This window comes from Hibiscus syriacus, unplaced genomic scaffold (assembly GCF_006381635.1).
Source record: "Hibiscus syriacus cultivar Baekdansim isolate YM2019G1 unplaced genomic scaffold, ASM638163v2 tig00111029_pilon, whole genome shotgun sequence".
Lineage (NCBI taxonomy): Eukaryota > Viridiplantae > Streptophyta > Magnoliopsida > Malvales > Malvaceae > Hibiscus > Hibiscus syriacus.
In genome coordinates this window covers 51,286-76,160 of record NW_024062962.1, presented here as the reverse complement: position 1 = coordinate 76,160, position 24,875 = coordinate 51,286, and the positions used below count along the sequence as shown (strand labels likewise).

The 24,875-nt window shown below is 32.0% G+C and overlaps 1 protein-coding gene, 1 long non-coding RNA gene and 1 pseudogene across 3 annotated transcripts; 2 read left to right on the top strand and 1 right to left on the bottom strand.

The window, feature by feature from the left end:
- Positions 1–243: 243 nt before the first annotated feature.
- LOC120151208 lies at positions 244–1,010 on the top strand. Its single transcript, XR_005518598.1, has 2 exons — positions 244–385; positions 968–1,010. It is a non-coding gene; the product is annotated as an uncharacterized LOC120151208 (long non-coding RNA).
- Positions 1,011–2,348: 1,338 nt separating this feature from the next.
- LOC120151222 (eukaryotic translation initiation factor 2 subunit gamma-like) lies at positions 2,349–6,287 on the bottom strand. Of its 2 annotated transcripts, XM_039163738.1 has the most exons (9): positions 6,212–6,287; positions 5,305–5,451; positions 5,117–5,178; positions 4,851–4,963; positions 4,262–4,364; positions 3,887–4,114; positions 3,580–3,798; positions 3,085–3,345; positions 2,349–2,817 (listed from the first exon to the last, which is right to left on the bottom strand). In XM_039163738.1, the coding sequence occupies exons 2-9, from the start codon at positions 5,408–5,410 to the stop codon at positions 2,515–2,517; spliced, it is 1,395 nt and encodes a 464-aa protein (XP_039019669.1). In that variant the 5' UTR covers positions 5,411–5,451; positions 6,212–6,287; the 3' UTR covers positions 2,349–2,514. The 2 variants fall into 2 exon arrangements, with proteins under 2 accessions (XP_039019669.1, XP_039019670.1); XM_039163739.1 differs by lacking the exon at positions 6,212–6,287 and having other exon boundaries at positions 4,847–4,963; positions 5,305–5,385.
- Positions 6,288–13,369: 7,082 nt separating this feature from the next.
- Positions 13,370–19,803, top strand: LOC120151215 (annotated as a pseudogene).
- Positions 19,804–24,875: the final 5,072 nt, after the last annotated feature.

Below are 24,875 nucleotides of genomic sequence, written 5' to 3'. Positions count from 1 at the left end.
TAATTTAAAGATCATTAACAATATGTGTCACCTTCTGATTGAAGAGTTAATTTATTAAATTAAAATTAGGACTAAGTTGATTAAATATAAAAATATTGAGGATCAAATGTATAAAAATACAAATTGTGTTAAATGACTCGTCATAACCTCCGTTAAATATTAATGATATGTGGTTTGAATTACCCCCAATTAAATAGTTAAGTGGTTATATTGATGAAAATTTGGAAATGATGGTCATTTTCACAGAGGAGGAATCATGTTTTGGGCTGATTCTCTTGGATCCAAGTACATCTATTCAAGACTCGAGGAGTGGTCGAATTTATACGGAGGATTTTTTAAGCCTTGTGCCTTCTTGGCTGAAAGAGCTGCCAAGGGTGCTCCACTGGTAAGCATACTCGAAACCTTGAATATTTTTCTATACTAATTGAAAGGCAACGTCATGAGTTTATTGCATGCATTAGAAGCATTGTTTGGCAGCCATTGATTTTCACTTATGCCTCTGTCTTATCATGGCATTCTTTTTCTCTCTCATTCAAGTATGGGAATTTCTCAACTCTTGTTAGACCGAGTGTTCATAACTCGATGTTAAAGTAGTTTAAAGGATTGCGACAATTCATATGTTTCCTCCTTTATGCATTGTGATATCCCTTGTGCTTGTTCTGTTTACCCAGCAACTTTCACCAGAGAATAGGTATGGTCTATGCATATTAACCATTAGGTTGCTTTCCACTTCACCCAAAATCTGGTGTGTGTGTGTGTGTCCATACGGTATATCCGACACAGGTATGTACTTTGGAATATTTCCATGTTTTTGGAGGGTCTTGTTACCATGCGTGCTCATATCCGGATATGCGTTAAGACGCGGTAGTTTCATGAAGAACGAAGTGTTGGAGTATCATAGCTTTCGACAGTTTGGTATCAGAACACTTAATATTTTTACCTGATGATTGGAACTGTTCCATTGCAGAGTGCACCGGTGGAGATGGGAAAATCTAAACTATGAAACTGCTCTGATTGCACTGCTTAAAGATCACCATTGATAGATTAGTAAGCTTTCATTTATGTTGTTTCAAAAAAAGAAAAAGAAAAGAGAGACATGGCGAATCATGGAAAATATTCGTAATAAAAGCATTTCTTATTTCATTAAATATGATTGTGTTTTCTAATAGATCAGATTATTTTTGATCGAGTTTTGCAAAGGCCTATTATAGAAATGACTTTTACAATCTAGTTTATTTCATTCACAACTTGAATCAATTAAACTTAAATTAATTAGTCGTTGATTTATTTTAGCGATTTAAAATATAATATTCAGTATTACGAGGATGTATGATAAATTTGATTTGTAATAATTGATTAATCCATATATATATATATATATATATATATATATATATATATATATATATATATATATAATGAATTGATTTTAAATCAATATTTGTTTATGTATGATATTATGATATATCTTAAAATTATTAAATATAAAAATATTGAAATAATTTATCTATTTTATTTAAATAAAAATATTGTATTTTTATTTTATTTAAATAATAATTATTTTAATTTTAATAATATATCTAAAAGTTCAAATCTTCGTATTCATTAACGCGTCAATTTATAGTTTATATTATATTTGATCCAGTTTCATTGTTTTAAACTTTATACATTAGAAATTGTTTATAACATAAAGAGAAATATTTTTTTTCTAAATTCTAAATTGTTTTATATCAAATTCCATTTTGATTACTTTTAACTGATGTATATAAAATTTATAATCAATGTTTGACAATTCTAATACATTTAATTTATATAATTAACAAAAAAAAATTATTTCATAAAATTAAATTTCAATTTTACTAAACTATTGAAATATCTAAATTAAAATTCTTTTCGATAAAACACATAATTCAGATTAATCAGATTATAAAAAAAAAATCAAAATTTTAATATCCAACAGCTACCAACAACAATAGTAGATTTAATCAATTCTAATATCAAATTGATATTCTATTTAAATTTCAGGGGTGATATTGATATTTTATTTAAATTTCAGGGGTGATAATAAAAATTAATTATTTTGAATATGCCACGTCTTAAAAGTAACACAAATTAACAATTCAATGATCAAATTATAATAGAATAATAAAGTAACTAATTTTTTTTTTTCAAAATCAGTGATCAAAACTAAACAATATTGAAACAAAGATGACCAAACTTGTTTACCGCAGGATCCACAACCCCCCCCCCCCCCACCACCACCAAAAAAAAAAAACAAGCAATACAGCCTAGTAAACGTTCCAAGATTCAGCATAGTTTAAAGTACTCAAAATGAGATGCATGTAACAATCAAGTTATTGCTCAGTGATAAAATAATCCACACAATGTTTTCTTCTCCACCTGACAAAAATAGTACCAAGACATTGTCTACCTTCCCACATTTTTAACCAAAAGAATAGATTCTTCCTCTTCTCAATCGAAGTTTTTGCTCTCTACTTACCTGTTTATCGGTGCTCAAAGAGGACAGGGAGGAACCTCAAGGGTTGTCCCAGCTTGGATTTGACCCCATCCAATCAGACGCCAATGCTTCTCAACGCGCCGGCTTAGTGCAATCTTCTCTCCCTTGCTGGTGCATACAGGTGATGTGAGTTGCAGCTTTGCCAAATCATTCTTTACAGCTATGACTCGAGCACCAGTTGACATAGACCCAATATTCAACATTAGGATCTCTCCCTTGGCCAGCTTCGACACCTTTCCTTGCCTCTCTGAGCCCTTCGTCCTAACACCAAGAAGCCTTCGGAGAAGGAAGAAGTTTACCTGCACAATTAGAACAGACAACAATCTGGAAGATGATAGCAGTCGGCATTTTTTATAGTTTTTCCATGAAACAACCTATGTTACTCAAGATTGGGTCTAAGGGCCAGACATAAGTATGTGTCCGGTAAATTTATATTCATTATTATAGCTTTTCTATATTTTTGGAGGGCCATATCCGTATCCCATGTCCAAATATAAGTATAAAATAGATATTTCAGGAAATTGAAGAGCCAGATTAGCATCTTGGTAAAGAAATTTAACACCTACCTCGAGCTCAACATAAACTTCTGGGAGTGACCCAACCTCTCCGAGGACTTGACCCACCAACCTATCCGCACGTGTCAAGGTTGGATCCATAGTTGTTCCAACACCAATTAGACCTCCCGGAACAGCATATTGTAGCTCATTTTGTTCAGCATACAATGAGACTATTCTGGAATATATGGGTGTGCATTTGATGTTTCCACTTTCATCCTTAACAACAATCCCAGGACGAACTTCAATAAATTGGTTCACCTTCAAAACACCCTGAAACGAACTAACATTAACTAAATAACCATGAATTCAAAACCAAAGCTACTGAAGCTCACTCTAAATCCGTTCTCTAGCAACTAGCTTTTTAGTAAAAATTGATATAGACAAAGCATGAACAAAGAAAATAATAAGGCAAGGTCTAGGGTTTATGGTAAATAGAACTTTGTATCAAATGTAGCATTCATCTCCAAATAAAGACCAACAACTACATTCCGGATAAATACATACCCTGAGTATACTTCCACCAGCAACACCACCTTTAATCTCATCAACCTCAAAACCTGGCTTATTGACATCAAATGATCGGATAACAATCATGTTAGGGGGCGAGACGAAGTTTCGCTCGGGAATAGGGATCTTCTTAACAATGTACTCGCACACAACATCAATATTATATTTTAGCTGTGCAGAAATCGGTACCACAGGTGCACCATCAGCAACGGTACCCTGCAATGGATTATTTTGAGAAAAAGATTCAGAAGAAAAACAATAATGAAATATCTGTCCTTTATTTGAAAAATATATAGAAAATAACCTGAATAAATTTTTGTATTGCTTCATGTTGATTGATGGCAACATTCTCTTGAATAAGATCAACCTTGTTTTGAAGAATTATAATATGCTGGAGTCGCATGATTTCAACTGCGGCCAGATGCTCAGATGTTTGAGGCTGCGGACAGCTTTCATTGGCAGCAATGAGAAGTAATGCACCATCCATGATTGCTGCTCCATTAAGCATAGTAGCCATGAGAATATCATGACCCTGATGGAAAAATTGGAGATAAAACATAAATCCAATTACAACAAAATGTTAATCCCTTTTATAACACTGAAACAAGAGTGATTGATCAAATGAGAGAGTCGGGAAAATTAAAAACTATCCCCCAAAGAGTAGCACTTAGGACCTTACTGGGCAATCTACAAAAGACACATGTCTCAGCAACTTCATCCTACAATTTTCAAAGCCAGACACATCACAAAGTGGACTATCCTCCTTTCCGCTACCATATGCCCTAACAAAAAAAAGAGAGAGAGATCACAGTTAGTGTTATTAGTAATGTCATTAAATAAATGTTGAAAAAACAGACCAGATGTCAAACCAGGCCTCTAATTACCAGTTCAACAGGTTGGTTGTATTAAAAATAATATTTTAATATTAAATAAATATTTTTTGATAAAATATTAAATAAATATCAAGTATAATACATACTAAATAAAAATATTTATTTGACTATATGGTACAAAATTTTATATAACCACATATAATAAACTTTTTATTAAAAATAAAGAAGGTTTAAAACCAGTTTTTAGAACAGTTTCTTTGCTGGTTTTTTACCGATTCAACCGGTGTTTAGCTGGTTCAAAAAAAAAAAAGCAATTTGATGATATACACTGAACCAAACAGGTCACCTATTCCCAGTTCGACTGGTCAATCCAATCCAGTTTTTTAAACATTGCATTAAACTGACTAAGAAAACAATTGCTGGATGTCAACCTACTTGTAGCACATAGGACGAGGGCATCGTTCATCTTCGCATTTGTATATCTTTGCATTTGCGTATCCAAGCTTTATAGTAATATTGCGCTCCAATTCGTTCTTAAAACGAACAGTCTACAGTGAAGGCACAAATCACACAAAGCAAAGTGTATCATGTTTAAATCAACGGCAACAGTAGTCACCATACAAAAGGCACAAATTACTAATCAAATCCTAAAAAGGACAGTTATCATATCCTAGTTCTGTATCACCCAATAAAATAATCACCTGAACCCCGGATATTGCTTTCACAACTGTTGACTTCCCATGTGCGACATGCCCTATGGTGCCTGATAAATTGTATTCCGAATCAAAAGATAGATCAATAAAGGCCCTGTAAATAACTAGGAGATTGCACCATAATGATACATCATAAATGCTACAAGTAATTTGATCAAAAGGAATTCAAGCATTACCAATATTTATAGTAGCCTGACGTGATATAACTTCAGGGGAGAGTGGATGCAACTTAGTTACATCCAGTTTACTTAAGTCTTGCTCCATCAAACCTTTTTTCGACATTTTTGCTGCTCCTGATAAAGTTATTTATGCTTCAATATGAACTGTAACCAGAGCATATCCCAAAGAGAGAGTTATCTCACTAAATGTATTAGCAAAAGTGTAGCTAATTATAGGAATCTGGAGATTAAGCAACCCTAAGAAGTCAAATTCAAAACAGTGCCACAGAACAAACGAAGCATAAATGCGAAAAAGTACAGTTTCGACGGAAGGCCTTTACTTGGCAAAGCTTTTGGTCTGAGCATCAAATAACAGTATAGGAATGTTGTCTTTGAAAGATCAAGTACAATTTTGTTAAGGAACATGATTTTGACTACTTAAGTACATAATTCACTGCCCAGAAACCCTAAATGGCTAAATCCAATAAACCCTGATTAATTCGCAGCCCAAAATCCCCTAAATCTTATAAACCCTGATTAACTAAGTTCCTAGTTCACTGCACCCAAAACCCTGAATACAATAAACCCCGGTTAATTAAGTTCCGAGTTCACTGCCCAACAACCCTAAATCCAATAACAGATGTTTGATTTAAGTTCCTGATTTATTGCTCATAAACCCTAAATCCCACATACCCAACAAGCTCAAAATTTTCAATCCTTAAGTTTGAGCCTTCAGACTCAATATAAACCTAAATTCTCCCAAAAAACATAACAAAAAAAATGGAGAAATGGCAATACCAACAACGAAATTTTAAGAACACGCATGCAAAAACAGCAACCATCAAGACAAATTTTATTATAAGAACATAAAAGAAAAATATTAGAACAAAAATCACGAGAAGAAATATGAAAGAAGTAAAGTAACCTGATTGGAGGAGAGAGTTGCTAGGGACTTTCGTGATTAGTTTGCCCGCAGGAACGCAGCCTTTTCCAGTGGCTAGGGATAGTGAGATTTAAGCCTAAAAAAACTGAGCTTTTAACAATGGTGGCTTCTTTGTCGATCAATCCAGATCCAGTGTTGCATTTGGGTTTATTAGTTAAAGGAGACTGAGCCCATGTTTACTCATTGCATCTTTGATGCATATTTACATCTATGTATTTGGAAGTACACTTATCCAGACTCAAACTATAAAATTTGAAATTTGAGTCAAAAGTATTTTTAAATAAAATTATTTATTTGAATCCATAGACCAGTCTCGATTGTGAAAATAGAATGTTATTCTCCTTAGAATTAAAGGTTTTGGATTCGAACAATTGTGTCTACAGGATGTACGTGCGTTATCAATAAGTTAATAAAGTCCCGTATAGATATTACTGTATAATCACCTTATAATATTCAAAAAATATTTATTTATCTTTTTTATATTACTAATTGTTTTATATTTTCAAAAAATAACGTTTAAAATAAATATTTTATATGTTTAAAATCATTTTTATTGATATCAACAACCAGTTAGTCTAGTAGGATGATGTACTAGATCCCTTAAGCAATGTCAAGGGTTTGAATTATAACGTTTGTGATGCAGCAAATTGGGTTGGGAGGATTTCTCTAGTCTCTTTAGTACCCGATATAGATTAGTCGATCAATAAATTGGAGCCCGGTGATTATAAAAAAAAAGTATTTTTATTGATAATAATGTTAAATACTCAAATTTTAAACCAAACAACCTAAAATCACTTTAAAAAGTATTATTTTATAATTTTTTAAACTGATTTTAAGTTGAAATTCGACAAAAACAAATTTAAGTCTAATTATTTTTAAAATTTAATTTAATATTTTTATTTAAGTTTAATAATAAATATATTAATATAATATTCACAATATTTATTATTTTTGAAACATTAAATTTGGTTGTTTACGTTTGTATAAACTATTTATTATTATTATTTTTCGATTAAGCTAAAAATGATTACAAAATAATATATGTTTTAAATACTCCCAACTATTTGATAATAAACGTTTAATAACTCTTGCAGTCGATGATGCTCGAACATGTGATCTCTATGAATAATAATGATTCCTTTAATCACTAAATTAAATTAGTTCGTACATGAACTATTTTTTAAACGATTTTATACTACTTTGTACTAATATTTAAACTTTTGACCAAATTTAATGCTACTAATTATTCTAATATCAACTAATTATTCTAATATCAACTCAGTTCGAAATTATAAAATTGCCCTTATTTGTATAGTGCACAAAATATTATTTTTAGGTGTTACGCTTTTGCCAATAATGATTCAAACGTGTGATTATTAACTTTTAAACATAAATGTTTTACAACCCTACCTATAGTCATGGCAAAAGTGCCCAAATAATGCGGTTTGGGATAATTTTTCCTCTGAATAATCCAGTTCACATATTATTTTCTCATCTAGGGTGTTTTCTACGGTACAAGACTAAACTCTTCGTTATTTTTCAAAGCATTCTTCTCCCCCGAACTCCCAACACCCCATATTTATAAACCCTGTATTAATTTGAATTATTGGTGCACAATAATTGCACCATTATTGGTGCCCAATAATGTCACCAACGCATGCAGAGCTTTGGTTCCTGATTCCTATGCATGCATGCCTACAGAGTCTTCTGCGTTATTTCAGATGCCACGCAACAGTGTTTGGTTCATATGCTGAAGACGCCATGATTTTTCAAAGCCTTATTCGTTGCATGAATAAACCCTAAAGACACAGAGAAAACCTCTTGGTTGGCCTGAAGACGCCAATAAATCTTAGAGTTTTCCTTGTTGGCCTGAAGACGTCGAGAAATCCTTGAGACTTTAGCCTTATACTGTAGAAAACACCATAGATGGGGAAATAATATGCGAACTGGATTATTCTGGGAAAAAATTATCCCAAACTGCATTATTTGGGCACTTTTGCCCTATAGTCATTTGGAAAATTTAATGTCTGAAATTATATATATATATATATATTCTTTAACATATCTAATTAATATCTAGTTTTTTTTTTACTAAATTTACTTTAAGTTCTATTGAAAATTACAAAATTACTATTATTTATGGATGTAATAAATATTATGATAAATTACCTATTTAATCACCCACATATTTTTTAGTTTCTATTTTGGTCTCTCAAACTATTTTTTCAAAATCATATACATCATTACATTTTTTGCCGTTAAAAAATTAAACAGTGATGCTAATATGTCATAATAACGTAATATCATGTCATCATTGGAAAAAAAAAGATGTCACGTCAATATCATTGTTAATTTTTTAACATTGAATGACAAAAACATAACCAAAATATAAAGTTAAATATGATTTTAAAAATAATTAAGTGATAAAATAAAAATTGAGTAATAGATAGGTGATCAAATAGATAATTTACCTTAAATATTATGGCAAAGTTGTTTGTTGTTGTTGATTTTTTTACACTTCTGCAATAACTTTAAATTAAATTATTAAAACTTATTTTATTTTTATTAATGAATATCATTAAAAATTATTATTTTCATATAGACATTTATATTCGATGCATTGATTGACTAGTCTAAATCTAATAATATACAAGCTCATTATTAGATGACCTTTCAAACTCAATTTAATCCATTCACAACGCTATAATTGAAACCTCTGACATTATTTAAGCGATATAATATTTCATCTCACTATATCAATATATAATAATATTGTTGACAATTATTAATTTTCTAAATTGTAAATACTTAACTATTTTTATAATATAATTACTTTTGATTTTTTATTAATTCTAGAAAATAAAACTTATTTTATTTAAAAATATCTTTTAATAAAATTAAAGGTTTTATTAAAAAATTAATATTGTTTTTTATAATCATTGGTATCCAAATTATTAATCGACTAATTTAGATTGATCACTACAAAGGTAAGGACGACCCTCTTAACCCAATTTACTCAATTCGTAAACGTCAATATTTAAACTCTAACTTTACTTAAAGATACATTATCTCCTTTCATCATATAAAAAAATAATAATGTTTGTATACACACGTGTCTCAAAAACTAATATATATATATATATATATATCATAATTTATATCATAAGCATGATAAAAATTAATAATGGTTTTTAATGTTTAGTTACCTTGAGAATTGAAATCCAACCAACATTGATCATTTTCTTCATGTGGGCTAAAATGACCAAAACACCGCACCTTAAAAATAGACATATATTCAATGCTAAAGATACACATGTATTGTTTATGAAAGTTAGAAGCATAACATGAAAAATAAAAATGAATATGACGCACGTTGTAAAAAATACAAATATAATAAAAAAAGTTATATAAACATGATACAAAATTATAAAATTATAAAAAATTTATTATAGGTATAAATTTTTGTAAATTTATATTAGAAACTAGGATACGAAACTATAAAATTTTAAGGGGTATAAAAAATTATTAATAAAAATAAAAAATATCTAAATTATATGAAGATTTTGAATTTTTAAAATGTGATGGAGATTGCAATTGTTCAAGTTGGGTCGAGTTTTTGACCAACTCGACCTAACCCGAGAAGCATACTTCATCCACTCGAACTCGACTCCATCCGATCCGAAACTCGACCCAAAATTTAAGATAAATCTACATCTGATGTGACACAAATATATATAGTAAAATAGAGACTTAATTGAAAAATATACTAAGATAAACATCATAATAGTTATCTCTAAATATATAGTAAAAAATAGATTATTGTCCCGACCAATTCAAACCACATACTATTCATCATAAACTCGAATTCAATCTCATTCTTTAAAAAATTCGATTAATCTAATTCAATTATATTTTTTTTAAAGAAAATCAATCACATAAAATCAAATTAGGTTAAGACACGTTACACTCGTATCATATTACCAACCTTACCCGTAATACTCATTCGGTCCATCCTAGCTGGCCATTATATATATAAACTAAATGCATAAAGTTAAAAACAAGTTATTTTTCACATAAAGTCCACTTACTAAAATACAACCGTTTATTTAATTACTTATTTATGTTTTACATTGTTGTCATCATCATTTCTTCCATTCATAAACATATTAAATTTAAGGGACATCATTAAAATACTTCTTAAATTGTTTGACATAAACCTTTTTACAAAGTAGTTGGCAGTTTAACAACAATAAAATTAGTTTATGAACATTGAAGGGTAAAGTACACAAATGGTCCTCTAACTATAGGATATTATTTTGTTGAGTTTTCCAAGTTACAAAATAGTCACATGACTATTCATTAAGTTTCAAACTAGTCATTTCGTTAAAAAGAATTAACGATAGTTTGAGTTGGACGTTAACATGTTGATTGAGATATGATAAAATAATATCATATCTTAGTCAACATGTTAATGTTCAACTCAGACGATCGTTATTTTTTTAACAGAAAATGACTAATTTGAAACATAATGAATAGTCGGATTATTATTTTATAATTTTTAATGGTCAAGGGACTCAACAAAAATAATATCCTATAGTTAGAGGACCATTTGTGTACTTTACCCATATTGAAACTGGACTTTAAATTTATTTGATATAATAAATTAAATTTCAAATTATAAAATATATTTCTTGCAAGTAATTCATTTTTAAAAAACCTGGATTTTGACGTTGAGTGGTTTTTTTAATTTTCTTTTCTAATAAACATAGATTTTTTTTTATTTCTAATTAAAAAATAAAACAAATCAATACAATATTTTTTATTACTTTGTGGTGATTAAAAGATAATATATGTTCAAAATACTTACAATCATTTGATAATGACGATGGACACTCAAACATTCATACTAACAATGTACTCGAACTTGAGACTTATAAAGATAATAACCGTCTACTAACACATAATTCATATTCTTTAATAATAAATGAGCCAATTATATAAGTGAAAAATAATTATTTATTTATTTTATTAATTTGGAGTAAGTACATGTTAATATTCCGTCAAAAAAATAACTCTAAATTTTTTGAAATTAAACGCTTGTACTCTTAATATTTTTTGTGCTCAAACTCGAAATCTCAAGGAATAATAACAATTTCCTCACCACTAAAGTCACTAGGATTCGTGTCATTTAACCACTTATCTATTTTGAGACGTTTAAGGTTAGTTTAAGCTATTTTTTTTAAATATCTAAATTAGTTAAAGACATAGATATCATTATAATAAAATTTATTTTTAAATTTTAATTTTTAGCCTTTTATTGAATTAATATCTTATTAACTTTCTTAACCAATCAACATTTTATAAATATCATAAATATTATGTACCCAAAAATATCATAAATATTAGATATATATTTTATAACAACAACAACAACAATAACAAAACCCTATTCCCATATGCAATGAGGTAAGGGGTGGTAGGGTAGTAGGCTGCCCTCAACGCCAGGTTGAGAGCATCTTCCATGGAAGACCTCCGACATTCAGAAAATTAAAAATAAAGATAAAATGCAATGCATGTATAAATAAATACATATTTGATCAGTCCTCATATGCAGTCTTCATATGCTCTTCTGTAATGGGAAGTAATCCATGCAAATAAATTCATGCGTAAAAATCTCTGCATATAGACAGAAACGTAAGACCCGACTAAAATTAAAAAGAGTAAACCTGAAGATAATGATTTTTACGCAAATATATATTTTATAACGTTCAAATTAATCAAATAAAGTACATAAATGATCACTAAATTATATTAAAATGATTTTTTATCATTGAGTTTTTAGAAGTGACAAAATATCATTAAATTTATCAAATCATTACAAATTAATCATTAATTTTTTTTTCAAATTAACACAAAATAATTATTCAACTTATTGAATTGAAACAAAATGATCCTTAAACTTATCAAACTTTATACTACTTTATAATGATCATTTCATATTTTTTAAAAGTGATTGACTAAAAATTGTGAGTATACTACACATTTAATACCTTAACTATAACTTTTGTTCCGTTTTGCTCACCCAACTATTATTTTTTTCAAATATTACGCTTTGATTTTATTTTTGTCACTCGCCGCAAAAAAATTAACAAAACTGCTGACGTGATATTTTTTAAATGATGACGTGACATTATTTTATAGTGACATGTCAGTATCATTGTTAATTTTTTAATGTTAATGATCAAAATGAAACTAAAACGTAATGTTAGGTATAATTTTGAAAAAAAACAATAGGATGATCAAAACAAAACAGAACAAAAATAATAGTTGATACATTAAATTATAATTAACATCCGACCCCAAAATAACACAATGCATAATAATTTCAGTAATAAACAACTATAAGTAATTCAAATTAATATTACATAAAATTATACGAAAACAACTTGAATGATTTTAATTTATATATAAATACAATTCATTAAGTAGTTTGGGTGATTGAAAGAAATATTTTTTTAAAGTTTTGAGTTTAAGTAATAATATTTTGTATTAGCAATAATTTAAATTTTGAACTGACATTGAAAATAAGAAAATTAATGTCACAATAAAAAAGCTATTAAGGGTATTTGTCACGAAATAACCAAATAAAGATGTTAAAAAAGGGCATTTAAGCATCGAATTCCAATAATTTTGAAAAGCACTTACCCAAAATAATCAATCCAAATTAGCAATTATTATAATTTCAAAAAAAAAAAATCCAAACTCTTTCACTCTTTTCTTCCTTTCTCATCCATTTTTATTTTCAATTTTCTTCAAAAAAAAAAAATTAAATCGTAGTGATCATTATGTCAAATTGAATAACTGTTTCTGCTGCTTTTTTATAATTTTGTTTCTGTTTCAGATCTGTTCGCAGATCTTGAATCTCCGACGTATCTACATTTTTCGGATTTTTTCTTATTTAATATTTTGAAAGCGTGGATTTTCAGTGGATTTTGTTTGGTAGGGTTAAAAGAATTGCACCAGCTATTGGAAATCGAATTTTCCAAGTCACTTTTAGGTTCTTCCTTGAATTCGGATTTTCTCCCCCCCTGCAAGTGAATTTCTGTTATTTTTTTATTTATCGTTATTGTTATTACACTTATGAAGTTTGATTCTGGAGTTCTAATTTTTTTTTCGTTTTTATGGTAGGTTGGTAAATAGATCTTAAAAGTTGGCTCCTCAAGGCGATCGCAGCGCCACTTGGGTGGCCAGATGCAGCAAACCAATGCTGCAGCGACGGCGCTCTACGATCACACACTGGCGGAGGTGGTGGCGGGTCCTTGCATAATGGGGTCCTGCCGGTGGCGATGCTGGTGATGCCGTTATGGCGCGTGGTTGCAGTCTGCTGGATTGCAACATCTGGCCTCCCCTTGGCATCTAGCGGTGTCGACCAACGCCTTCTTCCCAATCTCCTCATGCAGGTAACCATCTCCTTTTAATTTCCACTCGCAATTATTTATGTTTTCTGTTGTTTTCCATTATTCACAGTAATTTGTTGTTCCAATGCATCCAAATTGAATTCGGTTAATGTATATTTTTAATTGCTTTGATTTACTTTAATTGTCATTTTTATGAACTTATTTGGTGATGGTGAACGCATTTTGAATTCGTTTAATGTAGAATTTAATTGCTTTAAATTTGTTTTAAATTTTCATTTTTATGAACTTATTTGGTGAACACTCTCCTGTTGCATTTGAATGATGGGAAATTTCTTTTAAGTTTGTACATCGTTCTTCACCCAATAATGTGTCCTTTGAGATTTATTCCACTTGGTTTGATCGAATGCATATTTGTTTCTCGTTTGCATGAAGTTGAAAATTCATTTTTAGTATTTACAATTAGGGTCATGAGCCTATTAAGAAAATTGGAGTCCATCATTGTTTCTTTGCATTTTCCTTGTTTTTCCGTTAATTTAGTAATTTTCATTTCCTTTCAAACAAATATTCTGTATTTTATATACATTCTCATGCGTTAATTGTTTTGTATTTTCTATATTCGAAAATGATGAAAAGTTACTATTACATTATTGAAGGGTTATGGAGCACAGTCTGCAGAAGAGAAGCAGAGGCTTTTTAAATTTATGAGGAACCTCAATTTTAACGGGGAACCTGGGTCAGAGCCATACACACCAACTGCGCAAAGTTTGGGACCTGGGACATCTGATGGGTTATACTCTCCGGAGTTCAGGGGGGATTTTGGAGCTGGGCTTCTTGATCTTCATGCTATGGATATACAGAGCTTCTCTCTGGGTATGGTTAAGACACTGCACATAGCTTTTCATGAGAGTTACATAATTACCATTTTTCTGTCAGTTTTTGTGGTGATATGGTTAGACATTTTTGTACGTTGTTTCCTCTTGGTGTTTTTAAAATTCACTCGAAAGTGTACTCCAATTTAAGTTTGGTGTAGCATCTTTTTTTATCTGTTTCCCTTTGGAAATAAATTTTGACTTCATTTGTTTACAGCATGTTATCAGAACCTTTTGAGCCATCACCATTCATGCCTAGTTTGAATAAAGAATTTGAAGATGGATGTAATGTAACAACCAGCCGACAGCAAAAAGAGCTGAGTGATGCAGATGCCTCCACTTCATTATTCTCTGCCAATGAAAAAGAGATGAGCACGAGGGAAAACAATGTTGCCAAGATTAAAGTTGTGGTATGTTGGTGTCTGTCGATGGTGCTTTTGTTCCCTCTCATCTCTCTCAATTTTCTGTGGAGACGGGGACATCTTATTGCTTTCTAAGATTAAAGTTTATGTTCACCAATCTAGTATCTTTTTTTCCTTTCAATATATATGCGTGCATGTTCATAGCACAACATGATAAGGCTTTCTTTTAAATTTCTTGGAACTAAATTTGTCTTATATGTGGTATAAGGTACGTAAAAGACCATTAAATAAGAAGGAGATTTCTCGGAAGGAGGATGATATTGTAACTGTGAGTAAGAATGCCTTAACTGTCCATGAACCCAAGCTAAAGGTTTGTCTTATTTATGGTCGTTAATTTGAAGTCACTATGTGTATTGAGATGATCATTTTAGAACAATTGGTGCTTGTTTGATATGCCATTTCTTATATGTGTTTTGATTGTGATGTAAAGGTGGACTTGACAGCATATGTAGAGAACATGAATTTTGTTTTGATGCTGTTCTGGATGAGCATGTTTCTAATGACGAGGTAATACTTGGTTGAGATATATTTCCATCCATATGTTTCTTGAATAAACTTAAGGATTAATTTGTTCTTTGTTGTGTCAATAGGTGTATCGTGAAACTGTTGAGCCGATTATTCCATCATCTTTCAACGAACAAAAGCCACATGTTTTGCATACGGGCAAACAGGTGCAATGAGTTTTTGAACCTTCTTCCTGAATGGTGGTTGTAGAATTTTGAAATAGAATGCGTTCTATATATTATTCATCAACATTATGGGTATAAACAAGTATAAAGGTCCTATAATATGTAAAGTAATATCCTACATTAACTATGTAATATCTCACATTATATATAATATATTAATCCTAAGGTTTAGCCTACAAATTTGTAACACTTTCCCTCAAGTTGGATCATAGATATTAATCATCCCAAACTTATTACATAGATAATCAATTTGGATCTCGTTAAGAGTCTTTGTGAAAATATCTTTTTAGTTGTTCTCCAGTTTTTACATAGGATAGTTTTGTGAATGAAATGAAAATAAAACTCAATGTGTTTTTTTCCATTCATAAAAGAATGGATTAGAAGAAATGTGAAGCGCAACTTGATTATCACACTATAGCTTTGGAGGTATTGAAACCTTAATTCCTATTTCATTGAGGAATTGATATATCCATATGATTTCACACAAAGACTTCACCATAGAAACATAATGTGGTCTCGCAAGCCAGTGAAATCAAGTTTCCTCTTGGTTCGTGAGACTGTATTTTGCTTTTTACTTTTTCGTGAATTCAATTATCCTTCAACAAGCACACAATATCTTGAAGCAGATCTCTTATCTCCTTACATCCTGCAGAATCCGAATCTGAAAAACATATGATCCTGGTATGGCCATGATTTCCATATAGAATCTCATGTCTTAAAGCGCTTTTCAAATAATGCAGAACTTGCCCTACTGCCTTTCAGTGAACAACAATTGGTGATAACATATACCGACTCAACACACTTATTGAATAAGCAATATTAGGACGTGTCACAGTAAAATAATTCAACTTTCCAATAAGTCTTCTGTACTTCTTAGGATCTGTAAATAGTTCTTTTACTTTGGTTAATTGTAAATTGGGAACCATTGGAGTACTACATGGTTTTAGCATCTAATTTTTCCGAATACTTCTCCGAGATAAGAAGATTCCATCCTAACTTCTGCTAACTTAACTCCTAAGAAATTTTAACATCCCTAAGTCTTTGGTATGGAATTGAGTAAGTAGAAAAGACTTCAGAGATGAGATTCCACTGAAGTCACTACTAGTGATTACAGTATCATCCATATATACAACTAATTGAATAACACCTCCATCAGACTTAACATTGAATGATCTGACTTGTTCTTCTGCATCCCAAACTTCTCAATAACCCGGCTAAACTTCCCTAACCAAGCTCAGGTACTCTGATTCAAGCCATATAGAATTTTTTTTCAAACGACATACTTTCCCATACTCCCTTTGAGCAACAAAACCAGGTGGTTGCTCCATATCCACCTCCTCCTGGAGATCACCATGAAGAAAAACATTATTTATGATTGATGTAGAGGCCAATCAAAAGTTGTTGAGAGGAAGATAAATAATCTGACAGAAGCAAGTTTAACAACGAGAGAGAGAGAGAGAATCATGATAATAGTCTGAGCATATCCTTTAATAACAAGTGTAGCTTTTAAGCGAGCATCTAGATATCTCTTCATCTAAGTTTCTTCCAAAATATACTTTTAACATTAAGATTAATTCTCATCCTTTCGAGGAGATTATATTTGGATGTTAAAGTACATCTTTTTAACTGTTTGTTGTTTTCTATTCCATTGTTGTTTCCCCTAATGCCATACCAGGAATTACCGCTCTGTTTTATATAAGATCATTTCAAAACCCAAAATCATTTTACAATATTCAAAGATCTAGGAAGAAATTAGATTCTAGTTTAGAGCCATAAATGGTTTTGTTAAATGGGGTACATCCGTTCATGGTATTTTAAATATAATGGATAAAACTATTTGGGAGGATTAGAATTATTACTTGAAAGTTGATGCATATGGTTGGTCTTTGGATAGAGACTACAAATGTTTGCGTATGTTTCTAGAAAATTAGTGCTATTAGAATAACTAATTCCTGAAAAAGAAGACATCCTCTGTTCAACTAAAGAAATCACAAAAACCCGATACATGATTGTCATTTTCTCATTTTCCTTGCCCTTTCTCTTGTTGAGCAACTCCTTACCTTTCTAGTTTATGGTTATGTGGCATTGTTGCTAATTTCTGTTCTGTGTCATGGCATATACTTTCAATTCAGGTAGTGGTAAGACATTCACAATGCAACCATTACCGCTCAGAGCTGCACAAGACCTTGTAGATACTTGCATCAGCCAGTTTATCGCAATCAGAGATTTAAGTTGTGGCTTAGCTTTTTTGAGATATATGGGGAAAACCTTTGACCTTCTGAGTGATAGAAAGTATTCCCTCCTCTCCCTTGCTTATTTATGTGTGTGCATGTGTTGTTTTAACCTTGAGATAACCTGATGGCTTTTGACGTGTAATGACTGAAATATCTGCTGGTCTTATGTTAATTTCACACTTCCAATATGTATGTTGGTGTAATGTGGATGGATGCATATATGTATTATAACAGTTGGGTCACTCAATAATCTAAATGTTCTCCAATAGGAAACTTGCATGAGAGAAGATGGGAGACAACAAGTCTGCATTGTTGGATTGCAAGAATTTGAGGTGTCAGACGTCCAAATTGTGAAGGAATACATTGAGAGGGGAAATGCTGCTAGAAGCACAGGATCTACTGGTGCAAATGAGGAATCTTCAAGGTCACATGCTATTTTACAACTTGCCATCAAGAAGCACCGGAGATAAAGGAGTCGAAGCGGAACAATGAGGGAATGAATCAAAACCTGGGAAGGTTGGGAAAGATTTCCTTTATTGATCTTGCTGGCAGTGAAAGAGGTGCAGATACCACTGACAATGATCGGCAAACTAGGTAACTTGAAGTTTCCGCGGGAAAAAGAAGGTTTCAGAAACTACTTCCCAAGGGTCTATCTACGGATTAGCTTTATTGTCAGCTTGCTAACTAGCTTAACATATGGTTTTTTGGCTTGTTCTGATAGAACTGCTTAATTCTTCCTAGGATCGAAGGTGCTGAAAATAAATAAAAGTCTTTTGGCTTAAGGATGCATTCGTGCACTAGACAGTGATCATCCATATCCCATTCCGTGGGAGCAAACACTGAAGTGCTCCGTGATTCTTTTGTCGGCAATTCAGAACAGTTATCTCCTGTATTCTCCAAATGCAGGGTCATGTGAACATACTCTCAATACTCTGAGATATGCTGATAGGTTATTCTTGTTTTTAAACAAGTTTCCACAAAATGGACTTAATTGTTTCTGTAGATTGTGTCGTATTTTTCGATTAAATAAGGTTATTACTCTCCCAATGAACAGGGTTAAGATCTTTCCAGAAGTGGTAATCCAAAGAAAGATCAGGCTGGAAATCCTTTGCCACTTAGTAATAAGGATGCTTCTTCAGCATCTTCTTCCTGTTAGCTACTGCTGATGTAGAAGATGTTTATGAGCAACAACAAGAAGTAAAAGTTGTTGATACAGATCGAAAGAATCGTAGAGAAAGATGTTGTTTATACTGCAGACTTCAACAAACTGCCTTCTAGTTTTTTATCAAGTTACCCATTCAATGGGACGGAGGAAAGTGGAAAGGCTTCTGGCCCCGTGGATAGGGAGAGATTTGAAGTGAATGGTAATTATGGTGGTTCTAAGTCAAAGAATTTACTCATCAAATTCTCAAAATTCAGCTGATACTGAAGAGAAAGTGCCAAAGGTGTCACCGCCTCGTAGAAAAGCAACAAGAGAAGAAAAACCAGTGAAGATGAGGAATATGGCCAAGAAAGATGGTGGAAGTTCTGATTTGTCCACTTCAAACTAGGCAAGCGAATGCTGTAATAATTATGAAGCAAATAACTTTGGATATAGACAATGATCCCGAGCCTCCCACTGATGATACAGAAGAGAAAGTAATGAAGGTGTCACCACCTCGTAGAAAAACAAATAGAGAAGAAAAACGGAGAATGAGAATATGGCCATGAAAGATGGAGGAGGATTTGTCTGCTTCAAACTCTAGGCAGGCGAACGCTGTTAATAATTATGAAAACAAGTAACGTACATATAGACAATATCCTGAGCCTCCCACTGATGAGATATCAATGCAATACTTGAGGTAGGCGATAGTATGGTTCATTTTGTTTTCTATGTTTATAATCTTGGGATTTCTTCATTCTGAGTATACCTTTGGTTTGTTGCAGGAGGAAGAGGCTCTAATTGCTTCTCACAGAAAAGAATTGAGGACACAATGGAGATTGTTCGTGAAGTAAGTATACTTACACTTTATCAAGGGTGAAAAATGTCGTTTTCAAGTACTTTTCCTGTGTCCGACACTTCTGTCCAATACGTCCGTGGACAAGAGTATAGGATCTGGCCAGTCAAGGAACATCCAAACATATATTAGAACTTATTTAAAAATTGAATATGCATGTGTTAGACGCATGCTGGTATCCAACACTTGCAGTTGACTTTGAGTATTATAGATTCGTACAACAATTGAACCACTGTTGATCTTGTTTTGCATCTAATATTACAGGAATGAAGCTTTTGGCAGAGGTGGACCAACCAGGCAGCCACATTGACAATTATGTGACCCAGCTTAACTTTGTGCTTTCACGCAAGGCTGCAAGTCTGGTTAGTCTTCAAGCACGCCTGCCGGTTCCAGCATCGACTGAAAGAGCAGGAGATACTGAGTCGGAAAAGGTTCCTCGTGAGGCAGCCATGTATTCTCTGCTTTTGTTGCTGCATCAGACATTGTCCAGTATTTTCTCTCCTATAGGTTATTACTTACTAGTTGTCCTGCTGGAGATTTACATTAAAATTTTTATTAGATTATCTGATTGGTTGACTATAGGCGTAGGAACAAATTAGTCCCTCTACCGAAAAAACGAGCAATTTAATTACTGAATATCAACTTTGAAGTGAATAGGTAAATTTGTAAATGGTGGTAAGGTTAAACGTTAAAAAATACTGAGTTGTATTTTAAAGTGGGTGTATGAAATAAGTGAACAATTTAGCCCGCTTCTTAAATATGCTAAATGTTGGTTCTCCCTCCTCCTCCTTATCACATCACTAAACACTATAGGTCAACATTCTTTATCATTTAAGGTTATCGCTGTTCAAAATTTTACCTCTTTGTTTCAAAACTAAATGTAGAAGGACTCAATGCTCACTTTGTAGTAGTGGTACTTATTTGTCCTTACCTAGTACAAGAACCACCTGGTAGTTCAATCTTAAACGTTCCAATATACAGAGTCTTAAATGAATTTACTCTGTTCTTGCAGCCTATGCACGAATTTGCGATTTGGGTTTGGGAGGAAATTAAGCAGTGGAAAGATCCCAATCCTATTTCCCGGCATCAAATGTTGCCAGGCTCATACATGTTCCTGCAGACGCATCGATGATTCAAGTGCTTATGTGATGCTTGATTTATCGAAATGTATTGTTTAGATGATGAATATGATGATGTTCTTGTTGAGATTGAATGGTTTGTGGTGGCTGGTGGCCTTGTGTTGTTTAATGGGCGACGAGAGAATGTTTTCTTTAAATCATTTCTAGGAATGAGATAAAAAGGAAAACAGTGCTTTTACCCATGTTTCTACTGTACTTTTGAAACTATATTTGTTCTCGCCTCAAAACCACCTTGTGCATGTGATATTAGACCCAACTGTGTTTGAAGTAATTATATTGCATTTTTTATACAAGTAATTTATATTATGTAGATCCTGAAATATTTTGTGTTATGTTTATACTGTCAGATATACTCTTTAGAGTACATTTTTTCACCTGAAAAGCACTTTGTAAAGGATGGTCACGTGACCTGAATTTGATAGATTTCGACCTGACTTGATTCTATTAGGTTGGTTTTTTTATAAAAAAAATCAGGTTTGGATTTAGAGTGAAAAAATATCTAACTCGACTTGATCTATAATTGTATCTTATATATTAGGGATAATTATATCTTATATGTGTGTGTCGGTTGAGTTGGGTGCAGTTTAATCTCAAAAAGCGAGTTGGGTTTTGGGTCAGGAGAAGTCACCCTAAACCAAGTTGGGTCGGGTGGAGGGTGTTTTTATCGGCCGGATTAGTTAAAAAAACTCAACTTGACCAGGATGGATTGAGGGTAGAGGTGCACAAAAAATCAGAATATTCGATTTTACGCAAAAAATATCCGAAATTGGATTTGGAAAAAACAAGTTTTTAAACCGATCGGATATTTTAAAACTGGATGTATAACTGGTTTGGGGAAAAATTAGACGACTGGTTTTTTATCGGATTAAAAATCGTTTTTATTTGAAAAAATCCGGTCTGTGGTAAAAAAACTAGCCGTTAATATAACCGGTTTGGGAAAAATGTACGACCGGTTTTTTTACCGGATTAAAACCGGTTTTTTAAAAAAAATCAAATTTTTTCAAACCGAAACCGGTTACACCATCCGACCCTCCAAACCGGTTAGGATCCGAACAATTTTTTTAAAATTCGTTTTTTAGCTAGGTGAAAAAACCGGATCGATTTTATCGATCCGAATCAGATTTAAATCCGACTTTGTGCATGCCTAACTGAGGGGTGATGGGAAGTTGCATCACATCCCTAGCAATTTCAATTTTCTTATATTTAGATTTTTTTGTACTTCTATTGATTATTTAATTTACATTCCCTAAAATTATATAACATTGTATGTTTAAATATAAATTTCTGTCTGTCATTGAACCTGACCATGTCCATTGCTACTTATGCATGTAGTATATTACTACGACAATACATGATGCCATGTTGTATTTAAGTTTTGATGTATTAATAGTTTGTATTGCATAGATTTTGTTACATTTGTTATCATGTTCATTTTCGCCAATCTTCTCTAACATTTGGATACGTCTTTTGATATATTAAAAATTGTATAATATAATTTTGAGGCTACTTTTTATTTTAATCATATTCATAATTTCTTTCCAATGTTCAATATTACTTTTGTCTCAATCTAATACATAAATTTTTATTTTTTTTTCAAAATCATACCTAATATTTACTTTTTGTTTTATTTTGATACTTCACATTAAAAACTTAACAAGTCTAAGTGACACTTTTTATAGACAAATTAAATCATTCATCACTCAGTTATCTTCTTACTCCTATTTGTCATTAAAGTTTATTTTTTTAATAAATGTCATTTCATAAAAATTATTAATAAAAAATTTAGAGTGATTAAAATATGAGCAATTTGAAAGTTGAGTAGTTAAATTGAAAACTTTTAAACTTAGTGACCAAAAGAGTGAGAAAATAGTTGAGTTATGAATGATGTAATTACCTATAAAATGCTATGTACAAAAATTCCGTTAAATTTTAATGTTGGGGTACCAAAATGAAACCTAAAATAAACATCAGATACGATTTTAAATAAAATAAACTTTAAGTACCAAACAGAATACAAGTAATAATTTAGGTACTAAACGTGTAGTTTACCCTAACTTAATAATGTGAATAATTATATTAGATATGAATCCTAAGTTTACCAAGATCTTTATATGAGAATAAATTAGTTTTACTTGCACTTAATGATAAATAAATAGTACAATATGATACCAATAGGGATTAGTTCAATTAGTAGATGTTTGATATCGTTTAAGTAAGGTCTTGTGTTTGAGTCATTGTTATGCATAAAATCTTTACTGATATACACCCATCAAATCAAGTGTGCAACGTGAGTTGGTCCGAATTAATTAAGGTGAAGTCTTGAAATAGAGAGGGCAAAAAAATATAATACGATGATTTATTTATTTATTTTTGAATGAGAAAGAAATTCAACCTAATAAACATAGACACTATCTAACTACTACTTTTGAGTAGTTCAACTACGTGCGGAACCATCAATGAAAATCCCTCCATATCCACACCCCGATCAAGAATTATAGAACGTCTTTACTATCCGTTTCAACTATAAGATCTCGCTCTCCCCGATCTCATGTCATTGACATACCTTTGAAAACGTCCCATACTCCGCATCAAAGTACGCAAGCACCGATCGGCTTTGTGAAACTTACTATCTAATCTCCAGTAGCATCTCGGACCACTCCACTACATATGGCTCGTCCAGAATCAGTCCGACACGCACCATCTGTATTTAATTTGCACCACCCATAAAGAGCCAGTTGCCGTACTACATTTCGTTTCACCTTTCTGATTTGACTTTTACGACCCAATGCATGCAGTACTTCGGGTACCTGTAACATTCGGCTAGTTATTTTTCGGTCAGTGTCTGGACCCGGATATTATGAGTACTCATAATCGGATACTCGAATTTTATGGGTATCTGATAATCGGGTACTCGGTACCTGTTTTTTTTTTCTTCAAATTATTAATTTTAAAAAATATACACAAATTTAAATATTCGAAACTTCGAATTATATACTCCAACATCCGAACTTAAAATTTAAAAGTTCGAAATATAAAATCTAATAATTTATTATATATATATAATAAAATATATTAATTACCTGAGTACCCGGAAAAAATTTGTTACCCGGGCTGGAAATGTCGGGCCGGGTACCTGACCCGGTCGGATAATTTTTTTTAGAAAATTACCAGTTTTATGTCAGGTCGGTGGATCGGATCATACACAGCTTCGCTTTAGAAAATAAGAGGGTTGTCGAAGGTTAAGTTGAATCCAGTCAACAACTTTCATGGCCATAAATTCCTCATATCGTTCTGGTTTAAAAAGGGCATCATACCATGTCGATGAAGCAGCCCCACATTCTCTAAAGATGTGCAAGATTGTCTTCATCCATGTTTTCCCTTTACTGTTAAGATCCCACACCCCCCCGACGAAACTTTTTGCTAGGGTAATCCGACCAGCAAAGGCCAGATTTTTTAGCCTTCCATCATGTTTGTCGATATCTAACCTTCTGAATCAGATAATCGTACGTAGCAAGGGTAACCCTTTTATGGAGAGGTACACCCACATTTCCCAAGGTCACGGACTTGAGTAAATTGAAAACCACTACTGATTTCGTCTCTAATGACTATCTCCAAATTGTCAGAAAAGGTGATGTTAGTCTTTGCGGGACTAATCCTGTGCCCCGAACTATCACAAAAATCCATCGGAACCAGTTGAATGACATCGAGTTGTGAGAGCGGGACTTCTGCAAAAAGGATAAGATCGTCTGTAAAGAACAAATGGGACAACGATGGTCCATTTCGAGACAACTTAATGGCTTTCACTCCCCTTCCTCTACTGCCCTTTGAATAATATGAGTCAGTCGATCCATGTAAAATACAAATAAATATGGAGATAA

Bases quoted from the DNA above. Each gene is read 5' to 3' on its own strand.
- LOC120151222 (XM_039163738.1), bottom strand. From the start codon at position 5,410: ATGTCGAAAAAAGGTTTGATGGAGCAAGACTTAAGTAAACTGGATGTA. The intron at 4,964-5,116 runs GTGATTATTTTA...CCTTCACTGTAG, and splicing joins AAGCAATATCCGGGGTTCAG to ACTGTTCGTTTTAAGAACGA. The intron at 2,818-3,084 runs GTAGGTGTTAAA...CTAATTGTGCAG, and splicing joins AAGTTTATGTTGAGCTCGAG to GTAAACTTCTTCCTTCTCCG.